The following is a 10,173-nucleotide window of genomic DNA, read 5'->3' as shown; positions in this document are numbered from 1 at the left end:
ATTGTATGAGTGAACATTACTAAGCTAGAAATATTAGCTAAGCTAGAAATACATGTATGTGGTTTTCTAAATATACTGAACAAATATATAAACACAACATGCAAAAATGTCAACGATTTTACTGAGTTACAGTTCATATAAGGAAATCAGTTAATTGAAATAAATAAATTAGGCCCTAATCTATGTATTCCACATGACTGGGCAGGGGCGCAGCCATGGGTGGGCCTGGGATGGCATAGGCCCACCCACTTGGGAGCCAGGCCCACCCACGGGGGATCCAGGCCCAGCCAATCAGAATGAGTTGTTCCTCACAAAAGGGCTTTATTACAGACATAAATACTCCTCAGTTTCATCAGCTGTCAGGTTGGCTGGTCTCAGACTATCCCGCAGGTGAAGAAGCCGGATGTGGGGGTCCTGGGCTGGCGTGGTTACACGTTGTCTAAAACGACAAGGAGGCGGCTTATGGTAAAGAAATAAACATTCAATTCACTGGCAACAGTTCTGGTGGACATTCCTAAGTCAGCATACCAATTGCACGCTCCCTCAAAACTTGAGACATCTGTGGCATTGTGATGTTTGACAAAACTGCACATTTTAGAGAGGCCATTTATTGTCCCCAGCACAAGGTGCACCTGTGTAATGATAATGCTGTTTAATCAGCTTCTTGATATGGCACACATGTCAGGTAGATGGATTATCTTTGCAAAGGAGAAATGCTCACTAACAGGGATGTAAAGACATTTGTGCACAACATTTTAGAGAAATAAGCTTTTTGTGCATATGGAAAATGTCTGGGATCTTTTGTTTCAGCTCATGAAACATGGGACCAACACTCTACATGTTGCGTTTATATTTTTTTCAGTGTACATGGCTCTGGGCTATTTTATCCATAAACAATCATTATTATGACCATAGAATTAGAATGAGTCATTAGAATTAGAATCATTCTATTTCTATGATTATGACATTTTCATCATCATCATTATGAGGGCAGGTGTTGTTACATGATGAATGATGACATATGCATTCTATTTGTCAAGTGGATCAAGATTAGCCATCAGTCAACTTCAAATTTCCTTAAAATGCTCAGGAAATGATTGATGTCCTAAATCAGAATATTTTAATAAAATCAGAATATTTTAGTTGTCAGCCTCTGTCTCTTTCACATGTATGATAAGTTTAGGGTTTTCCTTAGATTATGCTCCAAATTAGTCAGGAGATTAGGTCAGACATTCAGTCCATGGTCAAGTGTCAGACTATAAATCAAATCAAATGTTATTTGCCACATGCGCCGAATACAACAGGTGTAGACCGTACAATGAAATGCTTACTTACAAGCCCTTAACCAACAACGCAGTTTTTAACAAAATAAAAAAATGTGTTAAGTAAGAATAGATAAGTAAAAAATAAAAAATAGCAAATAATTAAAGAGCAGCAGTAAAATAGGGAGGCTATTATCCCATGGGTGAACACATAATACTATATACAGGGGGTACCGGTACAGAGTCAATGTGCGGGGGCACCGGTTAATCAAGGTAATTGAGGTAGTATGTACATGTGGGTAGAGTTAAAGTGACTATGCATAGATAATAAACAGAGTAGCAGCAGCGTAAAAGAGGGGGTGGGGCAATACAAATAGTCTGGGTAGCCATGATTAGCAGTTCAGGAGTCTTATGGCTTGGGGGTAGAAGCTGTTAAGAAGCCTTTTGGACCTAGACTTGGCACTCCGGTACCGCTTGCCATGCGGTAGCAGAGAGAACAGTCTATGACTAGGGTGGCTGGAGTCTTTGACAATTTTTAGGGCCCTCCTCTGACACCGCCTGGTATAGAGGTCCTGGATGGCAGGAAGCTTGGTCCCAGTGATGTACTGGGCCGTACGCACTACCCTCTGTAGTGCCTTGCGGTCAGAGGCCGAGCAGTTGCCATACCAGGCGAGGATGCAACCAGTCAGGGTGCTCTCGATGGTGCAGCTGTAGAACTTTTTGAGGATCTGAGGACCCATGCCAAATCTTTTCAGTCTCCCGAGGGGGAATAGGCTTTGTCGTGCCCTCTACACGACTGTCTTGGTGTGTTTGGACCATGATAGTTTGTTGGTGATGTGGACACCAAGGAACTTGAAGCTCTCAACATGTTCCACTACAGCCCTGTCGATGAGAATGGGGGCATGCTCAGTCCTCTTTTTCCCCCCTGTAGTCCACAATCATCTCCTTTGTCTTGATCACGTTGAGGGAGAGGTTGTTATCCTGGCACCACACGGCCAGGTCTCTGACCTCCTCCCTAGCGTCGGAGCCGGTGTAGTACGATTAACTGGTTCAATGATATGGAAAGTAGCAAAAAACATAGATTACAAGCTTTACTAACTATTACAATAGTTTTCATTTTATAGGGACTACCACAGGTGTAGTTTACTTGAAAAACAAACATGTCACATAAACAACAACAGAAGAAAAATAAACACACACACACAGGAGCTATTTTTTATTGCACTGATGCTATTTTAAGTTTCATAATATAATTATGCATATATACAAAATATCACCCATTTCGTGGTCGATATGAAACACAATAGCCATTTTTATTTAAATGAGTCCTACCATAGATAAAAATATCACCAAAAAAGAAATTTTCCTTCAGCCTACGTCACTTCCGATTCAAAGCTTTACTTCCGAAAGGCCGCACATTTTTCTGCCTCTTTCTTTTCGCTTAGAACGCCATCATGGGTCGTATGCACGCTCCTGGGTAAGCATGTATTTCATTCGGAAATAATAAGCATATTGGCTTTTGTTATCCGTAGCTGGACCTTTTTACAGTACCTCATCAACCCCAACATATGTTTTGTGGACACATTTGGTCAAATATTTCCACTATAATGATTTCTAGCTAGCTAGCTGGCTAACAACTAGCGTTCTGCCGCAACGGACACAGTGACATGATGGCCGCGCACACAGTCCTGCCCTTTTAGCCGATGGCTTAGTCATTTAGAATAATTAAATGGTTCATATAATTATATATATTTAGTTATATATGCGCTGATACTGGAATGGTAACAATGAACCCACTCGATCAAATTTGTATTTGGTTACCATCAATTCGGCCTAAACCAGATTACTTTATTAGCATAAGCCAATGCTAATGTTAGCGTAGTGTAGGCTAGTTAGCCATAGCTTCTACCTAAAGCTAGCTAGGTACACTACATTTTAGTCATTTAGCAGACGCTCTTATCCAGAGGGACTTAGTTAGTGAGTGCATGTATTTTTCATACTGTCCCCCGTGGGAAACGAACCCACAACCCTGGCGTTGCAAGCGCCATGCTGTACCAACTGAGCTACAGGGGACTACTCAACAGTTACAGTGAGCACCATTGTCTACCTGTTGGACAGGGCTCTGCAGGCCAGTCAAGTTCTTCCGCACCTATCTCGACAAACTATTTCTGTATGGACCTCGATTTGTGCATGGTGGCATTGTCATGCTGAAACAGGAAAGAGCCTTCCCCAAACGGTTGTCGCAAAGTTGGAAGCATAGAATGTCCTTGTGTGGTGTTGCGTTAAGAGTTCCCTTCACTGGAACTAAGGGGCCTAGCCCTAATCATGAAAAACAGCCAGAGACTATTATTTCTCCTCCACCAAACTTTACAGTTGCTACTACGCATTCGGAAAGGTAGTATTCTGCTGGCATCTGCCAAACCCAGATTTGTCCCTCGGACTGCCAGATGGTGAAGCTTGATTAAATCACTCCAAAGAATGCATTTCCACTGCTTCAGAGTCCAATGGTGGCTAGCTTCACACTAGTCCAGCCGACGCTTGGCATTGCGCATGGTGGTCATGGTGGCATGCTTGTGCGGGTGCTCAGCCATGGAAACCCATTTAATTTTGCTCCCGACGAACAGTTCTTGTGCTTGCTTCCAGAGGCAGTTTGGAACTCTGTAGTGAGTATTGCAACAGAGGACAGATTTTTACATGCTTCAGCACTCCGCTGTCCTGTGTGGCCTACCACTTCGCGGCTGAGCCGTTGTTGCTCCTAGATGTTTCCACTTACCAATAACAACACTTAGTTGACCAGGGCAGAAATTTGACGAACTGACTTGTTGGAAAGGTGGCATCCTATGACTACCACGTTGCAAGTCACTGAGCTCTTCAGTAAGGCCATTGATTGTCTATAGATTGCATGGCTGTGTGCTCAATTTTATACACCTGTCAGCAACGGGTGTGGCTAAAATGGCTGACTCCACTGATTTTGAAGGGGTGTCCACATACTTTTGTATATAGTGTAGCTAGCTAGTTACACAGTACTGCACTAGGTAGCTAGCTAGTTAGAGTACTGCACTAGCTAAATAACTAGCTAGCTAGTTGAAATGCATTATTTCAAGTCCAAACGTGGCTTTAGCAGCCCATGGCGGTTTGTCATCATGATGTAGCTAGCTACCGACTTAGAGCTACTTTCCTTCTGTTTCAGCAAGGGCCTGTCCCAGTCTGCACTTCCCTACAGACGCAGTGTGCCCACCGTAAGTATCTAGTTGGTCATTAAACTTTTGGATGGTCAACTGGGGTCTAACTATCTGTTTGTAAAATATGGTTATGAATCTGGTCAACCCTGTAATGTGACTACATGGTTTGCCAATGTATCATCATTGATACAACTTTCACTGGAATGTGCATGTCATATTGCTGAGTCTAGCTAAATACCGAACTTAAACTACAAAGGATAGATTCACTACTGTGAATAGAAGGCTCAGTGGACAAAGGGGACATCAGTCTCATCCTCAAATGTTGTTCTACAGTGGCTGAAGGTTACATCTGATGATGTCAAAGAGCAGATCTTCAAGCTCGCCAAGAAGGGTCTTTCTCCCTCTCAGATCGGTAAGGACCTTGTTCATTTCTATACTGTCCAGGCCTTTCATGAGATTGTCTTCTCAGTTCATGAAGTGGCAATGACTAATGCACCCCAACCCAAAGGCCATATCAAATGAATGGTATGATCTTGTCAGGTGTGCTAAAATCAACACGTACCTTGTCGCCTTTCTCTGAAGCTGCTGTGCCGTTGAAAGTGAATTCAAGGTTCAACACTATCATTCCAGATTATTTACCAAGGCTGTTGTCCTATGCATATTGTTACTCACATTTTCTCTTCTTCCTCGCCATCCTTTAAGAACAAAAGTACAAAGGATTGTCGTGTCTATTTTTCTACAATCAACCCATTTCGAGTTTGGCTGACCCCCACACAAAGTACAAACCACAGGGGGGAAGTTAGAAAAGGCTGACACTACTGTTATTCTCTCTCCAGGTGTGATCCTTAGGGACTCTCATGGTGTTGCCCAGGTGCGCTTCGTCACTGGAAACAAGATCCTGAGGATCCTCAAGTCCAAGGGCTTGGCCCCTGACCTGCCTGAGGATCTGTACCACCTCATCAAGAAGGCTGTCGCTATAAGGAAGCATCTGGAGAGGAACAGAAAGGTAAAAGGGCCTCCTCTACATGTCTGTCTCCAGTTCACTTCCAGGGAGGGAAGAGACTGTTAAACCACCAGGAACTCAAGCAAAACGTACTGTTTGAAAATCCAACTAAATTGTGCCCTGCTGTAAAAAATGTATTGATTGATTGCTCAATGTGGACATCCGGTGAGGTTGCTCTTGCATGGCTCTGTCCAAGTGGCTTATGGGAGCGTAGCACTATACAGTGCCATGATGTACAGTCCCGTTCCACAACATTGTACAGCAAGCCTGTTCCCAGCCTTTGGGCTGGTGGGGACGGCGTCCTGCATATTCCTACGTCTTCCCAGAGCCTCTGGGCTATGACTGGGGAGGCAAACCATGTAGTGCACAAGTTAACTCAATTGTAATACCCGCCTTTGCCATTGACTGTTTGAGGTTTTTGACTGTGGAAGGGCTGGTTAACTCTAGTTTTTTCTTCTTCTTACAGGACAAGGATGCCAAGTTCCGTCTGATTCTCACTGAAAGCAGAATCCACAGATTGGCCCGTTACTACAAGACCAAGAGAGTCCTTGCTCCCAACTGGAAGTAGTACGTATTACAGCTTTATTGGCCTTAGGGAGACCAAGCCAGCATGAAGGCATAGTACCTACTCTTCATATTTTCAGTTTGTTTGTTAGCTCACTAAATGGCACATTTCATTGTCCTGTTCTTCCCTTGTAAGAGCGGAGATATTTCTTATGTGCTAGATAAACCTTGGAGGTAAATTAGTAGAGTGGCTGTTCTGTGCCAACCTGCCAGTCCCCTTCATACATCTCCATGCCACTCAGTGGTTTTTTGATTCTTACTGACTGCCAGAGGCATTACCTGAACTGGATAATTATCAGTCTCAAGCAGGCTGAGAATATATACCAACAAATGTACACACGTGTTGACTTCAGACCGGATCATCAACATACGACTGCTTCTATTGTTAGAATTGGTGACGTTCAACTTTTCGGTTGATTACACTGCTTTTTCCTTTACTAATCCCTTTTCCCTCTTGATCCACAGCGAATCCTCTACTGCTTCTGCTCTGGTGGCATAAGGAGTATTTTTCACAAATAAAGATGGATTTGGAAGGATCTTGTCTGTGTTTCTGTTTCGGGGGGGTCGTCTGTAAAGGGTGGTGAAAGTACACATGATGGTACTTATACTGAACAAAACTATAAAAGCAACATTTAAAGTGTTGGTCCCATGTTTCATGAGCTGAAATGAAAAATCTCAAATGTTCCATATGCACACATATTATTTCTCTCAAATGTTGTGCCTAAATTTGTTTACATCCCTCATAGTGAGCTTTGCTTCTTTGACATTTTAGTGGCATATCAAGTTGATTTAAACAGCATGATCATTACAGATGCACCTTGTGCTGGGGACAAAAGGCCACTCAAAAATGTGCAGTTTTGTCACACAACACAACGCCACAGATGTCAGAAGTTTTGAGGGAGTGTCATCCAACCGCAGACGTTACCACGTCTAATACCACGTATTTCTGTCTAATACATTTTGTGGGGAGAAACTCATTTTGATTGGCTGGGCTTGGCTCCCATGGCTGCGCCCCTACCCAGTCCTGTGAAATCCATAATTTGGGCGCAATGAATTTCAATGGACTGATTTCCTTCTATGCACTCAGATCTTTTAAATTGTTGCATTTATATTTTTGTTCAGTATAGTGTAGATGGAAAAATCCCCAGAGAATAAAGGAAAATCCCTTGTTATTGCTAATGATGGCTAACCAATTATATTGAATGTTTTAATTGAATAAACATTTCCCTTAGTATTTCAAAGTCATTTGTATTATATAAACACAAGTGTAGATGTATGTTACCTTGTTAAATGTGTTCTATATAATTGGATGGAGAGGCTCTGGTTCCTAGGCAACCTGGTGCAGTGGTGTAAAGACTGCTGTGCCCTCCAGGCTGCCTCCCAGCTCTGACTCGCAGCAGGGAAGAGAAGGTGGAGACGCGATCTAACAGACTTGGCCTACACATGCAATCAATGAGAACCCTTTGTTCTGTGGCATTTAGAGGCTAAATTAATATATTGATGGCTTAATAATGGAAAAATACCACTGCAGGGAAGTGATCAGTCATAATGCACAATATTACCAGAAGAGGGCAGCATTTAACTGCTAAATTACACTGAACCAAACAAATCCCCTTAAAGGCTAAATGCCTGAAGTTACTCCTTTTGATGGTACATGTTTGTGAAGCAGTTGAATTCTGCAGGCATGTTTTTGCACGTGCAACTGGTAGATTTATCATGGGTTGGTGGTTATGTTATTAAAAGGTGCACCACAGGCCACAAAGACTACTCTTCACTAGCAGTCTCGTAAACCCACAATCCTTAAGACTGCCAGGAAGCAGTAGTCTGATTAACGGAGCCTAACCTCTCACCCAGCAGCCCTGCTCATTTGGCCCCTCTGGGGAGACTGAGTGCAGGACCTGGAAGCTGTACTTACTCTCCATCCAGATGGAACCATACACCTGCCAGAAGATGATTCACTTCAACATCACCTTCAACTTTTATTCTATGACATGAGTTCCCCCCCCCCAAGGTATTATTCATATGATTAGACTAATATATTAATCTTTAATTCTATAATAATAATAAATCATTGTAAATATGTGATAGCCTCTGGTTTACATGTCTACATTTTGGCTATCAGTAATCAAATAAAATATTATTGTCTAAGATCATATTACCAATATGGTTCCTAAAGTTCCTTGAAAACAGTAGTCTATAAATATAAGCTTTATTAAGGGCTGGGGTGGGCTGTTCTGTGATCCTTTTTTTCTGGAGATTTAACATGCATTGCTTAGGCTAGCTTTATTCTGCTAAAAGAATAACGGGTAATGAAGGTGTCACACATTGTATTGATTTTGTATCAGTATCTGTGTTGGACAGGGGCATGGTTTTAGTGCCTGAGGAGTGAAATGCCATCTTGGTGTGATATCAGATTGCCTGGTAAGAAAGTGGAAGAGATCTTTATTGCATTTGCTGCAGAGCCCCTTCAGCTAGCACTGATTCAGCCGGAGCTGCTGCCTCCTAGGAGAGGACGATAACATTGAGTCACCTTGCTGCATTGTGAGCCTCTGGCAGTGGAGAGGCAGGAATCAGCAGCAGCAGCGCCTATACTGCAGAGCTGCGCAGGACTGTGCATCACTACTTTGTGTGAGAGGGAGATAGAGGGAGAGAGCGAATAGTGGAGAAAGGTTGACTGGGGACTGCAGTGTTATGGCCCCCTCTGCCCCAGGGTTCATGGTTTGGAGAGTTTTTCTCTGTTTGAAATGCTTTCGGGGAATGCACACCACACCAGTGTAGAAGACTTAGTACAGTGCAGCGACTGATCCCAGTTAAAATTGTTATGTTTTTTCCCCCTCAGACTGCTACTTGCAGATACAGTTTTTCAGAGTTTGTGGGGTGTCTCCAGGACTGAGTTGCTGCAGGGGGATTCAGTGGAATGAGAAAGGCAGAGTGTCAGGAGAGTTGTCCAAGGACTCTATAACTGTGGTCCCATGGGGTCAGAGAGCTGTCAACCACTCAGTGCTGGCCCTCTCCCTCAGCAGCCTTGCTCTGAATGCCTAATGCAGCGTTCACATGCTAGTGGGAAATAGGAAACTCAGAAATGTCCAACTTGCTAACTGGTTGTAGTTATACACGTGCCACATTCAACCAGTTAGCAAGTCAGAAATTACAGTTTCCTAGTTCCAACTAGCATGTGAATGCAGCATAACATCGCTGCTCTGAGAGTTCCTGTCACTCATCAGCAAGAATAAGTTATTCTTTATGTTCCACAGAAATGTACCAAAGTTATTTTCAAATGCTTATTTGTGTGTGTTATACTGATACAATAAATGAAACAATAGCATGGTATTTGGCTCACCTAACTTCACCTATTGTTTGCAGAGTCAGCAATGAAGACAGATCACCACCACTACGGAAACACTACCTCAATATGCCAGCCTTCAACATTTTCTTCAACATCAGGCTTACTTTTTTCATCAAGGTAGGTTTTAAAAAAGAGCTGGTTTGATGTATAATATCTGTAGTCAAATGGGTTTTGAGAAGAAGTGTGTTTGATTTCACACCAACTTTCCAGAGGAACAGTGCATCAAACCAATGGGGGACAGGCCAGCAAAGCCTCCTCCAAAGGGATTCAGTGATCAAATATTTATATTGCAGTGGGGTGTTTGATGCTTTCTACTCCCTGGGAGTGTACTTTGGGTTAGTCCAGGAAGGAAGGAGATTGATAACCTTTACCTAACAGGAAGCCCACGAGGATAAGGAGAGTTATTTCTCTTCTTTTAGTTGTTTTATAAATGTATTGGACCAGGAGACTGTGTTCAGTAAGAACCGGTTTAGATTAACACTGCATTACATTTAGTAAAAAAGGCCTGATGGCAGTACTATATCTATTGAGATGTAATCCACTCATTCTGAATTATGAGGAATACGTGACATTCAAATGACTATAGTAAAAAATAAAGGTTGTCATAAAGACATTGGAGAGAGGCCAGACATTATATGTTGATGTCTTCCTTTTTTGCTGTCCAGTGATACAGCTCTTTTCCCTCTTTACTTATGGAGACGTAGCCTGCTGTGTAATCTGTACTGTGACTTTGAGTTTTGCCTCACACACCCCCAAGTTAAATTTATGGGCAGCATCAGGAAATTGGGCAGGTCCGTTTGATGCAGTGTAAGCGTT

At 42.7% G+C, this 10,173-nt stretch overlaps 1 protein-coding gene across 1 annotated transcript; it reads left to right on the top strand.

The window, feature by feature from the left end:
* The first annotated feature begins 2,681 nt into the window (after positions 1-2,681).
* Positions 2,682-6,547, top strand: LOC311121711 (small ribosomal subunit protein uS15). The gene is made up of 6 exons (XM_084196166.1): positions 2,682-2,739; positions 4,453-4,501; positions 4,778-4,856; positions 5,281-5,450; positions 5,914-6,014; positions 6,477-6,547. Exons 1-6 carry the CDS (start codon positions 2,717-2,719, stop codon positions 6,508-6,510), a joined length of 456 nt encoding a protein of 151 aa, XP_084052292.1. The 5' UTR covers positions 2,682-2,716; the 3' UTR covers positions 6,511-6,547.
* The last annotated feature ends 3,626 nt before the right edge of the window (positions 6,548-10,173 follow it).

This window comes from Coregonus lavaretus (genome assembly GCF_964263955.1).
Source record: "Coregonus lavaretus genome assembly, contig: HAP1_SCAFFOLD_1777, whole genome shotgun sequence".
NCBI lineage: Eukaryota > Metazoa > Chordata > Actinopteri > Salmoniformes > Salmonidae > Coregonus > Coregonus lavaretus.
Note: the sequence above shows the minus strand (reverse complement) of the source record. Positions and strands in the feature narration are given on the sequence as shown.

What these genes read in the sequence shown, in the direction of transcription:
- LOC311121711 (XM_084196166.1), top strand. Translation starts at nt 2,717, where the DNA reads ATGGGTCGTATGCACGCTCCTGG. An exon ending in ACAGACGCAGTGTGCCCACC is followed by an intron (nt 4,502 to 4,777) that starts GTAAGTATCTAG and finishes GTTGTTCTACAG; the next exon opens with TGGCTGAAGGTTACATCTGA. An exon ending in ATCTGGAGAGGAACAGAAAG is followed by an intron (nt 5,451 to 5,913) that starts GTAAAAGGGCCT and finishes TTCTTCTTACAG; the next exon opens with GACAAGGATGCCAAGTTCCG.